Raw genomic sequence first — 21,221 nt, 5'->3', positions numbered from 1 at the left:
GTGTTTTAACTGTATGAGGTGGGGTTTTTGGTTTGTTTTTTTACAACTTTATTGAAATGAAATTTATTATCTCGTGACAGCCTCGCAAAAACCACTCTATTGTCAAAGTGTTTTAATTGTTAACAAATAAAGTGCCTTATACCAGTGTGTAATAAATATTGCTGATCGTTAATTTATTCCATTATTTTGGATGAAGACAACTGTAATTACAGCCTTAATGTTAAGATTATTTTGGTGCAACAGCAGGTGCAGCAGTCTGTGGAGAAATTGCAGAAAATGTGGATTATTCTTTGTAGCTAAAGTGGGTTTTTTCTTTTTTGATGGGGAACATATTAAAGGGGCAGGTTTCTTCAAAATTCCTGTCTTCTATTGTTTTTTATATGCAGGGGAAAATAAAACAGTGAAGTGTAGATTTAAGGCAATTCTGTCTGTTAAACAATTTTGTACAGGCAGATGTGGTGGTGTTTGTTTGAGAAATACTTTAAATGGAATGTGAATTCTGTAAAGAGCGGAAGAAGCAGAAGACAAAACATCTTTATGAAAGCACTCAGCCTTTTTCATGCTCCCAATCTACCTTTATTATGTTAATTAAATTCTGTACAGTTCCCAGCAGGGGAATGTGAAAATTATCTTTTCAAATAAATGAATACAGATTATTTACTGCATATCAAGAAACTGCTTGTAGGTCTTTGATCATTGTCCTGGTGCAGAGGTAGATCAGAGCAGTTATTAAAGCTCTAATTTGTGTGGTATCCCTTTATCCTCCTGGTGTCTGGGGGATGAGATGGTTGGTGATGGGGATTCAAGTGTGTAAACTGCTTTAGATTACCAGGATGAGCTTAAATGGATCCAGCATAACTCAATTTCTAACAACTGCAAGGTTCCCTGTCAGGTGTTCTTTGTGGCAATAAGGGGGGTGTGTATTGTTGGGGTGGTGAGAGGAAATGGAATAAGTATAATTCACTTGTACTTCTAGTTTATTTACTGATAGGTACAGATAGCTGGGGGTAACGAGCTCTTTGTCCTGCCTCCTCATCAGAAGTCCCATTAAAGTAGTCAAAGTTAAGTGCAGCTAATCTGAGAAACAGTTTCTAGGAAAACTACAAAGAGTGAAGTTTGCTGCTCTTGTTTCTGTGTATTCTCCTCTGTTTTCACTGTATGTATGAAGACCATGAGAGTTAAACACTGCATTTTCTATCTTAATTGGTTGGTACCTCACTAATAAAGTCTATTTTAGAAGAAAAAAAATGTTTTCTATGCAAACAGTATATATGGTATCCTGTGTTTTGCTTCAGGATAATGTTTTGAACATCATAAACCAAATCATGGATGAATGCATTCCACATGAACGGGCCAACAGAGACTTCTGTGTGAAGTTTCCAGAGGAAATTCGCCATGACAACCTTGCAGGACAGCTTTGGTTTGGAGCAGAGGTAGGTCTGTCACACTTCTGTACTTTGGGATTAATAGACACTTTTTTTGTTGTGTAAAGCCACAAGAACCTTTTCAGACTTTTCTGAAAGAGGTACAAAAATGAATTACAGGGCAAAATAAACAAGAGAACTTGCTCTGGGGGTGCTCAGAGAAATGGGGTTCTTGTAAATGGGGTTTTGGTTGGGATAAGAGCATACCAGGTTATTTTCATAATTGTGTGTTGCCAGTATTCTATAGTTAAAAACTATTCTTTTGTGGGTTAGCATCTGAGTGATCTTTTTTTTTTCCTGATCAGCCATCTTGTGTTTTGAAGATCTTAGAAACAAATTTAAAAAAACCCCAAAATAATAAAAAATAACAAAAACAAATAAAAAATAAAAGTGTATTAGGGAGTTTTATCAGGACAAAAGTTCATCTCCAACAAATAGAAGTGTCTGCTGTCACTTTATTTTAATGGTTATGTTATGCTATAACTCGTCCTAAATATGCAACCTCAGGCTGTCATTTGTTGCACATAACTGCCTTATTTCATGTGTATGCCAAGAATACAATAGTTCCTCTGCAGAATACTGAAGTCCACTTTTCTTCTCTTGGTTTCTCTCAAATCCTGTCTTCTAGAGCAAACTGTAGGATCAAGGAATTTTTGTAGTGTTATTGCTTCTGTTATTTTAACCAAAGGAAGCCTGAAGTGTCAGAACAAAAGGCTGTGATATGCAAGATATTTATTTATTAGTACTGATGTCTTTGGCTAAAAAAAGTAAATCATTATGGCATCTTTAGTGATAAACTTGTCACTTTACTGGCCTGAAGGTGACTTAAGGTGACACCATGAATTTGTTGAGACTGGGGTTAGTCCAGACATCCCACCACACAACAGAATGTTGTGGTCTTGTTTTCAGTGTTGCCTCTCCTGTATTTGAAGCAGTCCTTGACCTCCTGTTAATATTCTTTTTTTTTTCCTCTACCAGTTTCTCCTTTCTTCTTTGAGTGCAGGTTCTCCATGAAGATTTCCCATCTTGTTCAGTCCAATATGCCTCCATATGTTCTGTTTCTGAAACTTGCTTTGACAGTTGTTAATTGTAGGCTCTTCTGAGTCAGAGAAGTCTCAGATAGAATTTACAAAATTAATTTGGTATGTCAGTGCTTTGTAATCCAGTCCTAAGTCTTGTTCTATTCACTGCTGTGTTATATAAGCTAAACCTGTTTCCAAGTCCAACTTTCACTGTGCAGCCCTCAGGCTGGAGAGACCTGTTGGTTTCAGGGAAAGGAACATATGCAGTGATGATGTAATGCCAACTCCTACTGCTGTAGGCACTGTCCTCCTGTAAATTCATGGAGCAGGAAGGTTGTGTGAGCTTTATGAGTACACACTTCTGTCCTTGTCAGTACAATCACTGAGTTATCAGACTGAGAATCCCTCTCAGCAGGTAACACTTACTCTATCCATCCTTCCCATGAACACTGCTTTGGCTGATAAGAAGCAAGAACATGGTCTTCTCTGAGTGCCCTCAAATCAATGCATCAGACTGCTGAGAAAGGACCCCTTCTGGGATTGCAGGTCCCTCATACTGTGGCTCCCATCCACAGGATGCCTGGGAGAGGGAGGTGACACAGCTGCAAATGGAGATTTAAAAAAGGGGAAAAAAACCCCTGATTTTTGAGAACAACCTTGTATTTTCTCAGTTAGCAGAAGTATTTCTATTAATGCAGCAGGTGTGATTTATATTGGTGCTCATTGTCTTCCAAATGTAGCCATAAAAGAATAAAGCCAGTAGTTGTGTTTAGTGGCAAGATTTTAAAAAAAGTTTTATTGATGTGTTACAGTAAAAATCTACTGTTAATGTCTTTGTCAGCTGGTCAGAGAGAGTCCATGTATAATGCCTGGGGCAAGGAGTCTTAAATAGTTGCTTTCCAGACACTGGAAGGGAAGAATCACTCAGTGACCTGATTTTTGTATATTATCATGATTTTTGTGGGAAGCAGGATGCTGGCCTTACTGGATCCTTGTGTGATAGCCAGTGTGAGCAGTTTTGCTGAAAAAGATATCACAGTTGCAGAATTTGTTATTTTTATAAGGAACAGATTTATTTTACAATAAAATAAAAATCCAAATCAAACTAGTCCATAGACTGTAGTTTTGCTGGATTCCCACCTCTTTTATCTAAGGAATCTGTGTGTGCATAGAGGATCTATCCTGCTAATACTTATTGCATAACTGGTGGGAGAATCACTTTACTTCTTCTGTCAGCACTGTGCTCACCCTAAGACATTCTTGTTCTTCAACCTTTTCCTCTTCTCATCTCTCCCTGGCTGAGCTGCTCCCTAACCTTTTCTGTGAAAGCTTTTGACTCTTGACATACCAGCCTTAATCTTTCACTTGTTTAATAATTCACAGCCAACTGGGGCTAACTACTGCCCTTGTTCAAAAGCACATCTTATTAAATAGCACATCTTGTGCTTTGTTTTTGAGTATAGAAGTATTTTTACTTTGTAAAAACTAATATTTTATCTTTTCATGTCTTTCATAGTGCTTGGCTGCTGGTTCAATTATTATGAATCGTGAAATTGAGAGTATGGCCATGAGGCCCTTGGCCAAGGATCTGACCCGAAGCCTGGAGGAAGTCAGAAATATCATCCGTGACCAGGCCTTAAGGGATTTGAACCTCTACACAGAAAAAATGAAAGATTCTCTCAAGCATTTTGATGTCCTTTTTGCTGAGTTTGAATTAAGGTAAAACAGATGAAGTAATTGTGTTGTGAGCATGTCTTAGCTACTGCAACTGGTTTTTGGCTTGTTGGTTTTTGGAAATTGACTCTTTCGATCTATATTCTTTGAGTAGAAAAATGATGTAAATTTTTTATCATTGTATTTGAATTCTTTAGTAATTTGTGTATAGTTAGATTTTTCCTTCCAGTGTAGCAATAATGAAAACTAAATAGCTTTTTAGCAATCAACATTTGCTCTCTCCAACTAAACTATAATCCCCCATTTGCATACTGGCATATGGCATTTGAGGGAGAATTTCCAAGACACAAAAGGAAACCATAAATCTCTTAATGTTTTCTTTGTCAGAGAAAAGACAACAAATAGATGTTTAAAAAGAAAAGAATGATAATGAATATTCTAGAGACAGAGGTTTTGTCCTCTTGTGTTTAGTGGTACAAGCAAGATGTACCCAGTGAATTGAAGAAGGCAAATTGAATTCTGATGGAGGAAGTGCTTTTAACATGAACCATAATTAACCACAGGAAATCACTGATTTGATAACTTGTGATGGAAAAATGACTTAGAGGTTTATAGCTTCAGTAACAATAACTGCTTTTTGGGGTGATGCTTTTTTCTTCAAGGGTCACATTGACCAGTCTTGCACTGTGCTTCAGAGTGTAGCCAGCTACCTGCCTGTGTGGTAGATGTTTGTGGCACTGGCCAGAGACAAGATAATGGGCAGGATTATCTATGGATCTAATATGACACAGTCACTGCTGCCCTTAGCAGAACATGTTTCTTAGAATTGGGTAGTCTTTTAATATTTCTTGGCAATAACCTATAGACTGTCATGTCCCACAGTACTGCTTGCCCTTCCTCAAAGTTTTTATTCTCTTGTGTTCTTTCACTCAGGTCAGCAGGTTTTTTTCTGATTAGAAAAGGCATCATTATTGTGGTACATTGAAAACACTTTAATTGAAAATGTTGTCTAAAAATATGTTTTTAATTGTGGGTTTGAGTGCAGACACCAGTGACATCAGTAACTGGTTCTTGGCAGTGTCTGTGCAGTTTTTGGTCTGTCACTACCAACTCTTTATGTACAGCATTTTTCTTCACCATTGTTTTGCAAACAGCTTCTTCCCTTTCTGTGTTACTTGTATTTTACAAATGACCAATTAAGTAACACAGTGACAGAAAACCACTAAACTTCTACCAGTGTTTCTTACCTTATTGACTTAGTGCTTTTGCTAGTAATTCCACATAGAAATGAAGCCAAATTTTAACTGTGTCATCTGGGTAACTGAATTTTACTCATCTAATTTCAGATAAAATTATTATAGATAAAATGTTTGGTTTAAGTCAGATTTTTTTTTTTATTGAGGAAATGCAGAGTAAACTATTCTGCCTTTAAGATGGGGCAGTAAAGATCCTTCCAAGGCACTGTGCCACAGAGTAAAGGGTTCTGATAGCTAAATGTGCTATCATAATTACTTCATTGTATCATAAATGTGCTATATCATTATAATATTTCTAAATTACTGCTGACTTCCGCTGCCTCAATTCCACTTCAATAAGTAATTTGGCTGTGTTTCTCAGAGATTCTTACACAGTAGAGTTTTCATAGTGAGTGCTGTTGAAATAAATACAAATTGGTACTGGAAATCATCTTAGGTTTCTAAGATTTCTCCTAGGTTTGGTTTATTGTTAAAGCACGTGAAACAGTGGAACATTAATTTGTATTTTTTGTAGTTACGTGTCAGCCATGGTACCTGTGAAGTCTCCAAAAGAATACTATGTACAGCAAGAGGTTATTGTACTGTTCTGTGAAACTGTGGAGAGGTAAGTTAAGGATTAGATCTTAATTTTTGTTTGCTTTGTCTGGGTTTTTATTGAAGTACATTAGCTATTAATATTGAAGAATTGTCATAAAACACCAGGTATTTTATTTTTCTAGTAAGTATCCAAATTCAAAGGTATTAAGCATGCTTGACAGGCACAAACCTGTGGTTTTTTGTTTTCTACATTAAAAAAATACAAAACAAAACACGAGAGTTAATCCAACAATAACTGTATTGTTGGTGTGCCTAGTCACAGATGTGTACATGAAGACTCAGCATTTAAATAAGCTTAGTCTGTTCAAGGCATCAAGACTTAATGATATTTCATTCAAGAATACATGAGGAAATGATTCAAATAATCTGTGAACCTCCAGTGATTTTCATAAAGAACTCATAAAAGCTCTTGAAAATCTCAAAGGACTGGTCTTTGGCTCTATATGTATGAAGGGACAATGATGAAAGAAATCAATTCAGCAATCCATGAGTTCTTCTAGAAGTATCAAGTGCCAAGAAAAGTGTGAATTTGTAATATACTGTGTTGAACAGCTTTTTTTCTTCTCCCTTGTGACAGATTAAGTAGCCTGCAGATGGGCAGTAGAGGGGAGCAGCATGTGAAATACTCAGCCTAAGCGAGGTTTTGAGCAGTGCAGCACTGTTCTTAAAAGAAAATGAGTGAATCATGTTCTGTGTGGAATTATTAGATAGCAGTTGACTGTAAGAGGCCCTTAGGATAAGTGTTGGTTTCACTGTCATGTCAGGGGAACTTGGGAAGCAGGACCCTGGGTCTGGTGTGGTCAGTCCTTTCATCAAGGAATGGAGGAGTGCAGAGCACACTGCCACAGTCTGTATGTGACACCAAGAGGTGTTTCAGGCATTTTGGGGACAGGATTACAACTCAGAAAAGGTCACAACGAGTAGGAGGAGTTACCTTCCATCAGTCAGAGAGCTACCACACATACACATGTCCAGCAGAGGCCACAAAGATGAGGAGGGGTGTGGAGCACCTGTCTGAGGAGAGACTGGGGGAGCTGGGCCTGTTAGAGAGGCAAGACTGAGAGGATCTGATCCATGCACACAAATATCTCCAAGGTGTGTGTAAGAGGAGGGTACCAGGCTCTCTTCCATGGTGCCCAGGGACAGGACAAGGAGTAACAGCCATAAATTACAACAAGAGAAGTTCACAGCAGCATGGGGAAGAATTTCTCTGCTTTGAGGTGGCAGAACAGTTGCCCATGGAGGTTGTGGAGTCTCCCTCTCTGGAGACATTCCAAACACACAGGATGTGTTCCTGTGTCACCTGGACTGGCTGATCTCTGGAGGTCCATTCCAACCCTGACAATTCTGGGATTTTGTATTTGCCCAGTAAGAGGGAAAAGATGGTTTCTTACTTGTAGCTTTGGGAAATCTGTCTGGGCTGTAGGAAGGAACAGGGAGTGAGGATGGGCCACACACCAGTGTGTCCATCCACTCTTGGCACCAGCCAGGGTTTGCTTTGTGGTTGTGTCCTGTCCATCCCCAGCAGTACTGGCTAGACAATGCTGGTAAGGAATAAGAAAAAGTTATTTCCATTCTTTTGAGGACCAAAAGCAGGATTTGTGGGCAGTTTTCATTGCAATCTTAAACACTGATGTGAACAAGTCAGAGAAGAAATTTGAGGATGTTATGAAACATATGGTAAAATCTGAAAATCTGTGAAGCAACCTGGAAAATATAGTAAAGTAAAAAATCCAAGCAAAATAGGATTTAGTTTAAAAGGGGCTTAAGACATTTGAGAAGTTATTTGAGGACAATGAAGTCTCCCCCAAATATTAAATCCTTAGACTTCAGTAAGTTATAGTGTAGAACTGTGCTGTTCTTGGGTGGTTTTTTAGGTTTTTTGTTAGTTAAGGGGGAGATTGACCTTGATAATTACAGCAGTTTGTATTTGTAAATGAAACTAAGTACTTCTGCTAGTACTTTAAAAATGTTTCTTTTATTTGAAAAATTGTCAGCACCAGTGGTTTTCAGTATCAAGCTGAAGCTTGACATGAAATAGTAAATAGAGAAAATTTCATACAAGTGAATTGTGTTTTGAATGACTATAAAAGCTTTAAATGCTTAAAGGGATTTTTTTCTTGCATTTATGTTTGTATTATACTATATTTTTCTTTAAAGCAGATACTTAAGCTATCAGTTATATATTTAGTGGTTTAGATTGTACAAAACCAGTGCATGAGTTAAATACTATCAGTTTGGTTTGGCTTATAACAATTTTTTCCAACTTTTCCTTAGTGAAATGTGTTCTTCAAGACTTTGATGTCTCACTAAATAACTTTATTCTTCTGCTTAGAGCCTTAAGGCTTGGATACCTCACTCAAGATATGATAGATGACTATGAACCAGCTTTAATGTTTACAATTCCAAGATTAGCCATTGTATGGTAAGTCATTTTTAACTACTCTCTGCTCTGCCTCATTTAAAGGTTTATTGAAGATTTGAAGAGCTGTGTTTAGAGTTTTGATGGACTCTCTTTCACCTGATTTTGCTTTAACTTTTTAAAAAAAATTAAAGAGGAGGATTGTTTTGTTCTAAATCATTACCAGTTTAATGTAGAATAGCAAGACAAAAAAAAGATGATAGATCTCTAAATAGAGCAGGCAGGAACAATTGATCAGGCATCCTCCAGCAAAATTTAAAAATTAGGAATATCAGTCATATTGTCAGAAATATTTTTTGAAAGCAGATATTTTGTGACACTCAAAAATAGGATGACATAAGGATACATGTCTTGAAAACTACAAATTTTCAATTAAATTTTTTGTGTTTTTTTTCTCAATGACTCTAGGTTCAGAAGCAATTATCATGGCAAACTGCATTCTAACTGTTGAGTTAGGCTTAATTCTCTTGAAGGGAAGTGTTAATATGTAACTTTTGTGTTGATTTGTGCCCTGTATTGACCACTCAACTAAACTGACAGTGTTTTTGCTTCATGCAGTTTTTGCAATATTGAACAAATCAGATGCATTTTTCCTAATGAGCCTTCATGGTTTACTAAGGCAGCAGTTTCTCTGGAGTAAAGCCAGCATATTTTTAATATTTTACCATTGTGGATGTTTTACAGTTTGCTAATATAAGTAGGATAATTGAGGGAAATAAAAACCTTCAAATCCTGAGTGTAATACACTTCTCCTCAGGAAATCCCTGGGGCCTGTTCTTCCTGTTAAATGGTATATTGTCTCTAACTGTCATTCTAAAAATAATAACAGTAATAATCTGATTATTGGAAGGCAACAGGAATGTGAGAACTCAGTTTGAAGCTGCTGGAAGACACGGTGAAGGAGAGCACATCAGCACTAACTGGAAAACCAGGGCTCTCTGGCAAACAGATCATGTCTATCCCAAATTACAAAGAAGGATAGAGAAGAAGAGAGGAAGTTTAAGTGCTCCTAATTATCCAGTGATAAGAACTAAATGACTGTCATGAAGTATTACAGAGCTCTTTCAAATGTTACACATGTACAGAAGCCATTTCATAATATTTTTTTTCTGTAGTGCTCTAGCCCACTTTTTTTTTGAAAAATTTCTTCCAAGAGTTCAATTCTGTGGCAAGCAAAGTGCCTGAAAGCCAAAGGAACAGTGACTTGCATCAGGTAGAAGTTTGAGGAGAGTAGCCTTGAGCTTTCCCTGAGCCAAGCAGTAACATTTGCTTATGCAGAACATAAGACATGAGTCAGCAATAACTGCTTCACTTTGTGGCTGCCTGCTTGTTGGAGCTTGGCAAGCATAGAGAAAAAGATAAAATTATGTATCCCTGGCAACAAGATAATTTGTCTTAAGCCACAAAAAAAAAAGTGACTTGCAAAGAAAGCAACTTTTTCTGGCTCTCCTCTCCTCTTCCCTGCTCCTGCCTTTAAAACCTTAATCCTCTGGGCTTTTTTTTTTTTTAATACTTCAGAGAAATTCATATAGATTGTGACATCAGCTTTGCTGCTGTGTTTCAGAGTGTCTTTGGTGGTCACACAGGTGCTTGCTAGGAAGGGGCTGGCGACCAAAAGACTTTGACTTGTGTTATTCTGGGTGATTTGGGTGCTGGATAGCTCTCTGGAGCAATATGGAATTTGAGTTTAAGAAAAGAAAAACATGCTTTGAAATTTCTTGGGTAACAGAGCACTGACACTGGACAGAAAGGGGAGAATGGCTTTGGAAAAAGAAAACTGGTGTAATCTCAGCTGTGAGAATGGGTTGCCTTTGGGAAACATACATTGCTTTTGCAGTGGGCAGAGGATTAAATGGTTTTAAGCAGAGTGGTGCCTTTGGGAATCCTCTCAGACCCACTGTGGTGTGGCACAGCAGATCTGAAGGTGGATTTTGTTTAATCCATGATACACAAACAGGTTTGGGCAGTGGTGATTTGGTCAGGAGGAGCTATTGGGATACCTACAGTGAAATACCTGCAAGCTCTCAGGATTGTGAATTTACCTCTTTCCAGGGAAATTTGTACAAGTGCTGAGTTGATTTAAAAGCATGGTTTGTTCAAAATATGTTCTGTTTCCTTTTTTTACCATATATCAATACCATGTTATATTTGTCTTGGAGGTAGAAAACTAGGAGCTCAGGAGTCAGCTTCCTTACCTGGAAATTATAGACTGGAAAGGAAAAGCCATCTGCAATATGTCAAATCAGTGGACCTCCCCCAATGTACTTGATAATAGATTTCCTTTGTGGGGTTTTCTTTGTGGTTTTAGTTGGTTTTTTTGGTTTTTTTTTTTTAATTTAGCTGCAGCAATGAAGTAAATTGTGTTCTTCCCTTTATGCTTCCATTGCTTTTTCTGCCATGTTTAAGAAAGGGGAACAGAGTGGAAGGGATCTTTTTCCTGTTACTTTAAATAGCATCTAATTCTAGCTGTGGGTGAGTAAGACAAAAATAAGGTAACGAGATGTAGTTAAATGTTGTTCTAATGCTTATGTACAGTTGCTTTTCTGGCTATTCAGTGGTTGCTCTGTGTAATAAAATTTTCATTTGTGTGTGTTCATGCATGTGTTTGAATTACAGTGGCCTTGTTGTCTACTCCGAGGGACCATTAAACTTGGACCATAAACCAGAAGATATGTCTGAGCTCTTCAGACCTTTTCACACTTTGCTAAGAAAAATAAGGCAAGTAATAAATGACAGTTGTAATTGCTTCTCTTCTGAAGTGAAAATCAGAGTCCTGAAAACTCATAAATGCTTAAAAAAGTGTTTCTCTTTGCTGTGTTAACCATAAACAGCATTTTCCTCTCATCAGCCTAATATACCCGTGAAATAACTAAATGTAGGTTTTCATTTCATGGTAGTTTTCTGAACTTTTAATCTCTCTGATAGTTTCTTTTTTTTTTTTTTTTTTTTTTTTTTGTATCATTTTATAGCATTTCACATTTTCCTTCTGGTTAGATGATGCCTGAAGTACTAAAGTTAGAGTTTATTTTTGGGAGATTCTGTTTCTAATTAGCATCAATGTTTCTGCTTAACTAGGCTTATTACATTTTCTTGTTATCCTATGATGCAATACTCAGATAATTCTTAACCTAATAGAAATGACTATCAGTTTTTCATATTGTAAATTGGTTTTTTACAGAATGAATCACTTTATACTTCTTTCCATAATGCTTCAGTGTGGGTTACCATTGGAGATATGGGCTTTGGCTCAAGTATAAAGAACATAAAAATCTTGGTTTTTTAGCTGAGGTTTTTAGAAGACTGATCTGTTACTTTGGAGAAATTGAGCTGTATCTTTAAAGGATCTTTATGTACACTCTTCAGGTATTTTATCTGGGTGTTAAAAAATTTTCTTAATCCATAAGCCCTGTTATTTTCTTAGAATTCAGATTTATATACCATCTGCAACTTTCGTTGCTTGAAATCTCTAGAGATAATTTGAATGGTTGGGGTTTTTTCCCTGTGTCCAATTTTCAGCAGTTTATTGCCTTCCCTGGATGTCATGCTGACAGTCTGATACAAGAATAGTTTTCACATAGTTTATATCCAGACTGATCTCCTCTCATCCCTTAGAGGTGAGGCATCTCCTGAGGGAGAATGTGAGCTCTGTCAGGGGGGGTTCAGAGGGGAGCTATTTCTGAATTAGCCTTTATAAATATCTAGACCACATCCTTGTGTGTCCCTTGAAAGCTTCCTAGTATTTTTGTCTAGAAGTCTTATTTTTAGGTACATTAGTGATATTCATATTGAAATCTGAGAATTAAAATTGACAAATCAACATGTTTGGTTTGTTGGGGTTTTTTGAGTAATGGTGGTAGTTTAAAACACTGGGTTAAGAATAACAACATGAACTGAGGGGCAAAACTGAAGTTACAAGGAGGAAAAAGCTTTAATGGTACTGAAGCTTGAAAAGTCCATAAAATTTACATTAAAATACCTTATTCCCAATATGTGGCTATTGCAGATATTTTCCCCAGCATTCCACTTGCTGTCTAAAGCGAAAAAGATATTTAAAAGGTAATATTCTTCTCATAATCTGTATTTTCTGCTTTATTTTCCTCATATTCCACAACATGGAAAATGAAAATCAATGAAGTCAGTGTATTGCTCAGTCCATTTAATTTTTATTTAATTTTCATTTTTTACTGTGAACGTAGCTCTGGGTTTGAAAACAAATTTATAAAATCCTTGTTTGTTCAATAACTACAGTTTTCAATGCAAACTTTAAAACATAGAAATCTTTCTTATCCAATTTTGGCAAAGTTCTGATATACTTTAAGACTTGTATTTATTCTGTAAAGGAAAGGGAACATTAAAAATATGTGACTTCAGTTGTCTGGGAGACAAAGTTGGCAAAGTGTTCTTACTGAGATAACATCTATCAGAGCAAAAATTCAAGCAAGAAGTAATATGAAATTCCATGTCTGGCAGTCTCTGAATTGAAGGAACTCAAATACTGGCAAGAACAGAACTCAGAAAGATCCTTTTGTAATAATCTGAAATGGAAAATACATTGAAAATAACAATGAGATGCAAATAAGTGTGCAGTTCATACAGAGTAATTGAATTAATTTTAAAAGTCCCTAAGCTGTGTAGGGCTTTTTTTTCCTTATCAGTTTTTTAACTCATCAGGCTGCAATCCATACTCTGTGAGAAAGTTCTTAGAAACCTATGAAGAAGATGGGATGATATTTGATACCAATACTTCTGCTCCCCAACAAAGGAAGAGTGTTTTTCCCTGGAATCTTTCTCCAGTCTGCAGCACCAATAGTTAAGGCATGAAAATAGATTCAGAAGTTTTCTGTTAAAAACAGCTGCATTTTATATTCCAGTTGTGTGCCTGTTGTAAGAATATAGAACATCTTACTGCAGAATGTGATCACATCCCACTGAATTTCACTGTAAATTTCTATAACTTTTTAGCCAACTAAGTATTTTAGCTCATGGAGTAACATCATACACAGAGCTGATTATTTTGTAGGATTACAGGTAATTAATTTTTAAACTGTATTATCCTAAAATATCCATAAGGCAAAGATAAGAACTGTATTTAAGTATGTTTATCCACATAATTAAATCAGAACTAGCAGAGAAGATAAATATCTATTAGGTATGAAAATTTTTGGTGTCCTACTGGTGGCTGACAACTTTGAAAACAATAGAGATTGTTGAGACTCTGAGAAAAAGCAATAAAGGTTCTTGCTGAGTTTTTGGAAAGGTTGAACAGCAAATTATGGCTTTGAATGTTTGAATTAATATCTAAGCCAGGTGCTTGTGTTGACTTTTATTTTGTGTGTAAAACATTAGCATTACATCTACCAAAGCATAATTATATAGTAGTGCTATCCCTGTGCCTTTGAAACAAAGGTGTTTGAAGCATTTCTGCCAAACTGCTGCAATCTGCTTAGGAAATACCCAGATCACATCATCTGCTCCTTGCACAGATATGTCACACTGAACATTCTTGTGTTAAAACACTACCTATACTGTATATGCCTTTGAGGCTGCTGTACAGGGATTTTCAAAAGTCAGCAAACTTGGGATTTTGCAGTACTCCTTTATCCTGCCCTGTTTCAGAGCTCTTTGCTTTCCTGGTGCTTGTTTCTAGACCATTCCAAGTGATGGCAGGGTCCCCATGGATTTTGGTGATGCAGAATCAAGGGAGGTGCACATCAAGTGGTGCAGAATCAGAATTTTAAATACACTGAAACCTTTCTGTATCATTGACTAGAAATTAAATGCAGGATACATACTGTGTTTTAAAGAATTGGGTGGGGCAGTGTAAATTTGCTTTATTTAAATTAAGTGTGCACAGTGGTTGGGGGAAAGCTGGAATAGTTTTTCTGAGGTGGCTGTGTTCAAAATTTAGAGTTGATTCAAAACTGTGGCACTAAAGGAGTGTCAGTGCAGTTTGTCACATATCTCAGTGTTGGTTTCTCAGTGTGGGTGTGTCAGACACATCTGTGGACAGGGCACAGCAGGAGTGGGGGGATGTGTGTGGCATCCCTGTACCTGCACCAGGCTCCTACAATGGCAGCTCCATTGGGGCAGCTGGTTGTGCTCCCTTTGGAGCATGAACTGAAGCACAGGCTGGCAAAAGCCATGAAGCTGTTCTCTGAAAACAAGGCAGCTTAAAATTCCAGTCAGAATAGGAGCCAAGTTAATGGAGGAGGTTTGAGGAATGTGCAGGATTAGGGAGTTTGTGGCCCTGACCCCTGTTAAGCTGAACTTGTCTTAAAGACATCTGGCCTCATGTCTTTGAAGTTTTTTTGTCATTTCTGTAGCCTGGATATTGGCAGTAGAGTGAAATATGTTCATTGGTTTTGCAGTAGGCAGAGCAAATCTCTACTGCTGCTTATAACAGGCAGAGCACATCTGAAGAACTTGCTTTGTTTTTCTGAGAGTAGCTGGAACCTCTGAAAGAAGAATGTTCTTTGTATTTTGAAAGCTAGATTGCCTTTCTGTGATACAATGCCAAAAAGAGTAAAAAAGCAGGTGAAACCTCAACATGCACTTCTTAAAATTCACTATTTTCTGAAGCCCCTGTGAAAAGAAAGCTTCTGCAACCCACCTTGAGGAGCAGCAGTGTGCTGACTTCACCTGTGCCTTCTGAATAATGTAAGCAGAGGGAGAAATCCTCTTTGTCCATATGATCACAATGAGTTAAAGGTTCTTCAGCAGAAAGGAAATGAACCACTGAAGTTGCTACAGTTTAATTAAAGCTCAAAGTTTACTGATGACGCCTGATGTTCAGTTTTTTAGTGGTGAAATGTCACATTTCTTTCCATATTTCGGTTAACATTCATTTTCAGTATCTTCATAGTCATTTTACAGCATGACAGATTGGCAGTGAGTCCTGTATAATCTAATGTACAGTGTATCTAAAAGGTACCTGTTGTTCAAACATTTGTCATCCTTAAAAATGACTGGTGAATCTAGGGAATTTTTAACCAGGGAAGTGAAGATAATTACTTGAACCTCTTTTAGAATAAGCTGTATTTGTTAATAGCAAAATTTCCTGTGTTTGGATTAGGAAAATGAGCATATTCCCTTTGAATTTAAAGCAGGATTATTTCTCTACTGAAATTACAGGGCTGGTAGACTACCATGTGTAATTCAGTTGGTTACGTTATTCTTCCAAGGCTGCATGGATCTGACTCACCTGAAAAGAGATGAGGATTGTCAGCTGATTCCACTGGTGGTGGTTGTTGTTATTTTTTTTAACCAGGCTTTATTTACTATCCTCAAAACTGCATACAATTGCTCTTAAATTTTGGGGTGATGTTATTGGCAGAAACAGAATTTATTACTCAAGTCCATGGAGTAAATGTGTAAAAAAGTAAATGTGTTTCCAGCCCTGAATTTACAGTGAATGTGTGATCAGTCTGAGCAGCCAGGCTCTCTGAGCCTTTGGAAGGGAAGCAGAGTAGCTCTGGACACCCAGACATTCAATAATCCTGGATGCTGCCCTGGGTGTTCTGTACTGAATAAAACCCCAGAATAGATGCTGCAAATGCAAAGATTCAATCTTAGATTTTCCCTGGGCCCAGTGGATCATTCTCAGTTATGCTGATGGGCTTGGATGGAAAGCAAATTCCTTTGGATGTTGCTGGTGCAGTCTCTGTTTGTAGAAGTTGCTCATTTCCTTGTTTTGAGAAGTGTGTGTGACTGGTGGATGGAGAAGGGTAGCTGATGTTTAAGCAGTTTTCTGTTGCTCAGTTGCTGACACACAGTTTTTAGTTTGTGCAAGAAAAGCTCCCTGGGGGTTGTGGAGCACAGGGATGCTGCCTTGGTTCAGTCAGACACGAGGATGGACTCACAGGGATCCCTGTGGGTCTGTCCTGTGCTTTTGCTCTTCCTTAGGACCCATGAGGAGCCAGGATTCTCTACTTGACAGGACCTGAACCAACCCAGAAGTTTCCTATGTCTTTATATCTTGGAATATGTGAGGGACAAGCTTAAACCCTTCACATTTACATTTGTGTGCTTACTGTTGTTTGTTGTGTTTTTTTTGAATGAAAACCTCAACTGTTTTCAAGTCTCACATTACTTTGTTTATGCTTATAAAATTCTAGATCAGAGTTTCTTATCTAACAAAATGGAAATTCATAATGCAAAGCCTCATGGCAGCAATCATGTTATTCTATGGGGTTTTTTTCATCCTATTGGTATAATTATTTCGAGAATAACTGATGATAATACTACTGTTTTTATGTTGGCCTTAAAACTTAAGCCATTTTCAGTTTGTTTTTAAGGTGATGTTCAAGTGCTTAATCTCTTAGAGACACTGGTTAAATACAGGATCTGAGTAATAATAAGGTGGTATCATTGCATACTATGTAGACAAAAGAAAGGAATGGAAGGGTATTTAAAATGTTCTAGTGTGCCAAATAGCAATACTGCTTTATGGCTTATTAGGAAAGTGGGTCTAACAAAGGTTGCCCATTTTCCTTTCTTACTTTTTTATGACTGAAAAAAATGGCCAAACCTTAGATTTGAAGAGGTAGGTAGAATGATTCTAGGAAATTCTGACTTCTCTGTTACAGAGTGTGAAAAGGGAGTGCAACTGTTCTTACAAGTGGTACTTCTGGAAGCTTAGAACTTTTTTCAGGGTCATATTACTCATATAAAGCAAGATTTTTTTAAAGAAATAAAATGTTAATTGTGTGGAAAGTACATAGCCATAATTTTTTTCTGACTTAAGAATATTTATCTAAACTGTTAGCTTTTTCAAACTGTAGGTAGCTAATATACAGGTCAGATACTAGTGATGTATATTTTGAGCTATTTGAAAAACTGGTAGTACTTGCAAAAATATTTGATCTTTGAGTTAGAAAGTTAAGAATGTAAACCATTTACTGGAAATCAAGGTGTGAGATGTATTGAATCTTTCTTTGGTGGTTTTTGGCCTCTTTTTTATACCAAACTTACTCCTTCAAAGGAATTATTTTAATATGTGCATATTATTGTTGTTATGCCAGCTGTATGTCACCTGCTTACACGTTATGCCTAAACACATGAGGAATAATGGACTCCTAACCTCTGTTGAACAGGTTTTGCTTTTCCCATCCTTTTTTTTTTGCTAAAATACACTTACAGATCTTTGGAAATGGTGGCAGCAGTTCTTGACAGAGGATATTTGTATATGTGATTTCTAATTGAGAAGGATAATGTAAATCAAATTCAGGCCTAGAACTACATGCTGCTGTGTCTGCAGATTTGTTTTTAAGTTATCAAGCACTTAATAACACTTTGTTTTCAGGTGCCTGTAGTCCTAAACTGCAGTACTGAGGACACTTGGTAACACTGGAGATGCTGCATGTCTATGGAAAACACAGTTTGCTAAATTGCTCAGTGTTTGCTTCCAGCCCTGCCTTGTCCTTAACATCGTGCAGGAGCTTTAGTCCTTAATGACCTGGTGTTGTGGTTTAACCCTGGATGACAGCTCAGCCCCATGCAGCCAGCTTGCTCACCCTCCAGTGGGTCTGGGGAGAGAAGCAGAAGAGTAGAAGGGAGAAAAGTCATGGGTTGAGATATAGACAGTTTAATGGGTAAAGCAAAAGCCCCAAAAAAGCAAAGCAGAGCAAGGAATAAACTCAGCACTTCCCCAGGCTGAATTCAGCCATGCCCAGGACAGCCAGGCTCCATCACCCGTAACGGTGACCTGGGAAGAGAAATTCCACCCCTCCAAACACCCCCCTTCCTCCTCCCTGCCCCAGCTTTATATCCTGAGCCTGATGCCATCTTTATGGTGTGGAATATCCTTGGGTCATGTGGGGTCAGCTGCCCCAGCTGTGTCCCCTCCCAGCTCCTTGTGCACCCCCGGCCTCCTCCTGCTGGGGTGGGGTGAGGAGCAGGAAAGGCCTTGGCTGTGTGTGAGTCCTGGGCAGCAGCAACAAAAACACCCCTGGGTTATCAGCACTGCTTCCAGCACCAAACACAGCCCCATAGTAGCCACTGTGAAGAAAATGAAGTTCATGCCAGACAAAGCCAGAAGATTGAGTTCAGTGTTTGAGGCAGGAGAGAGCCAACTTCCAGTTTCAGTGATCTGGCTTCCAGATACCGGTGGTGCATAAGCAATATTACTGTTTTATTGAATTCTTTTATCTGACAGTGTAATGCTGTGAAACTTCTGCAGTACTCTTTTGCAGAATAATTTTCTGAATCAACTTGAAGGATGGAAAATTGGTTTGCTAATCAAAGTCAAATTTGTGAATTAAAAAAGTAAAATGATGAAATAAATCTAATTGTGGGTGACATTTTCACTATAAATGATGGGGAGGGGAAAATTTCTATTTTTGTGTGTGTTTTGGTTTATTTTGAGGCTTCACTGCAAGCATGTATATAATTTTATGCCCTCTATTTGCATGAGTAATCTCAAATTCAGGCATCAGTAGTCACATGCTCTGGATATGAATGCCAAATGCACTGAATTACACAGTCAAAAGTATTCTGTGCCCTCAAATTCTGGATTTCTGCACTAACAGTAAAAGCTTTTTTAAAATCTGTAACATCAATGCCTCATGATTGTAAATGACAAGTGGTGTGTGTATTTCTTCATTTTCAGGGATCTCCTTCAGACGCTGACCGAGGATGAGCTGCACACACTGGAACGTAACCTGTGCATCTCCCAAGATGTGGATTTTCCTGTCAGAGCAGATCCTGAAGTACCCTCTGTCATTGCACCAGGCATAACTGCAGCTTTGCCTCCTAAGGAACTTTCAGCAAAAGCTGAGAACACAGAGGCTGAGCTGGCTTGTTCCATGCAGTATGACGAGCAGGAGCTGGAGCAGCTGAACAGGATGGTGCACAGAGTCGGCGATGAAATGTCTTCTCTGCTTTCCCCCCCGAGCATCTGTCAGTCTCCAGCTCACAGAGCTAGCCTAAGAAACAGTTCTAGCACAGAAGCTTCACCAACAAGACACCATCTTGACAACTTAACTGATGAAGAGGACAGAGTGTTTTTTATGGATGACCTAGATGGAGCAGGAGAAGCCCTGGCAGGGTTGGATTCAGTAAGTGATACTTTTGCTTGGGTGAATAACCCTTGCCACGATTCAAAACAGAACCTGCAATATAGAGATGCTTTGCTTTATGAGAATGGCCATCAGACCGAGGAAACTTTGCTTTTAAAAGATGCTGAAAGTGACTTGAGCAATAATAACAATGTTGAAGATGGAAAACAGATGCCTGGCATTTCAGTTCCAAACTCATGTAGCTGTCTGGAGGGTGCAGACTCACAGTTATACCTCAATGGCTGGGACGCGTATGCCGACGACGCGGAAACGGCGGAAGTGATCGCGCACAGGACAGGGGGAATGAAAATATCTGCTACTGTAATATTCAATCCTAAATCTCCTTCTAGCTCTGAATCCCCAGTAACAACCCCAGAAGCAGCTATTAGTTGTATTCCTGGATCTGCTAATCCATTAGCAAATGAGGAGGAGGATGAGTCCCATAAACTCAGTATAGCTGCCACAAACTGTCTGATTAATTCCTGTGTGTGTTGTGGCAGCTGTGAAGACAGCAGGGAGGACGGTGTTGAAGGTTTAAAGACTAAACATTCTGCAGGAGGTGTTGTAAATGCTTCATACACATTAGTAAAGTCTAAGGAAATGGACCATGTAGATAACTTGGACAGTTCAGTCCCTGAGCAGGAAACATTAAAACCTGAAACTTCTGCTTTATTAGCAGAAAGAGACTTTGGCAGTGAAGAGCAAAAACTGCCAACCTCCTCTAAGTGCCTGGCACATTCCTCAGGTTCACAGGTAGAAGTAGAAAGTGACTCCCAAGGAGAAGCAGAAAGCATCTCAAATCAGCAGAAGAAGTGGGAGAAGAGGAAACAACTGTGTGATAAAAAAATGGACTACAATGAAGATACTAGTAGTGAAAGGACAGCAAAGGAAGATGTAAAGTCAAGATCTAGTTCAAGGTAAGAGCAACTTGATGTCTTGGTAGTAATTTGCATGTACATAAATTCCTGTACCCTTCTACTGCAGTGATTGGTGCATCATTTATGTTGATTTTAAGGACAATAGACTGTTGCAGGATTAAGGAATTTATCCATATATTTTTTTTAATGCAGATAGCTTTTTATTGGACATGAGCTTTTCTGCAAAAGATTTGGAGATCTGGATTTTAATCATCCAGTGTCTCTGTATCATTGAAATCAATGTTACATTACCTGCTTAATGTATCCAAGAGGGCACTGCTGCTAAACAGTACCTGGGTCATTACTTCCCTTGTCCTCTGCTGTTTTATAGGAGAAGTGTGCCTGGCAAATACTAAAAAGTTAACTTTTGCATCAGTGCATGGGATTAAATTGTTATCTAAACACATTTTACCTTGGCTTCATTTGAGAGAAAGGGGTTGATGTGACCACGTTGCCTGTGGGCACGAGTGTACCTGTGAATGTGTGAGTGCTGAAGGAGCCTGACAAAGTTCAGAGGTGGCTCTTAAGCCTGTTGGACCATTTCAGCCAAAGCTGATAGAAGAGTGGAGGTCATGGATTAAGGTTCTGTATATTTAATGGCAATAAGGAACTTACTTGATAATGGGGAGATAACATCATAATACTTGTAATAAAGAAAATGCCACACTTCAGCTCAACTTTGATTGGACTCAAGGGATCTTACACAGATCAGTAGAAAACCTGACTTAGTTTTGGTTTACTGTTTAGAGGATAACCTGTTTTGTAGTGAGTCCTCAGTTTCCCTGAAGTATTAATATCATGAAGCAGAGGGAGGACATTAGAGAGAAGCTACCTTTGTTTTCTGTATTTCTGTGA

At 38.1% G+C, this 21,221-nt stretch overlaps 1 protein-coding gene across 4 annotated transcripts in view; it reads left to right on the top strand.

Annotated features, from left to right (window-relative positions):
• The window catches only part of ZFYVE28 (zinc finger FYVE-type containing 28), a 145,989-nt gene that overhangs the window by 83,197 nt on the left and 41,571 nt on the right, over positions 1–21,221 (top strand). For all 4 annotated transcript variants that reach the window (XM_071447482.1, XM_071447481.1, XM_071447480.1 and 1 more), the window contains exons 3-8: positions 1,296–1,433; positions 3,963–4,165; positions 5,891–5,980; positions 8,309–8,398; positions 11,012–11,113; positions 19,002–20,366. In XM_071447482.1, the coding sequence (XP_071303583.1) occupies positions 1,296–1,433; positions 3,963–4,165; positions 5,891–5,980; positions 8,309–8,398; positions 11,012–11,113; positions 19,002–20,366 (1,988 nt within the window). The remainder of the gene's footprint in view (positions 1–1,295; positions 1,434–3,962; positions 4,166–5,890; positions 5,981–8,308; positions 8,399–11,011; positions 11,114–19,001; positions 20,367–21,221) is intronic.

The sequence above is a fragment of the Agelaius tricolor genome, unplaced genomic scaffold (assembly GCF_023055355.1).
Source record: "Agelaius tricolor isolate 1412-34295 unplaced genomic scaffold, bAgeTri1.0.p SCAF_24, whole genome shotgun sequence".
Lineage (NCBI taxonomy): Eukaryota > Metazoa > Chordata > Aves > Passeriformes > Icteridae > Agelaius > Agelaius tricolor.
This window is presented reverse-complemented; position numbering and strand designations above follow the sequence as displayed.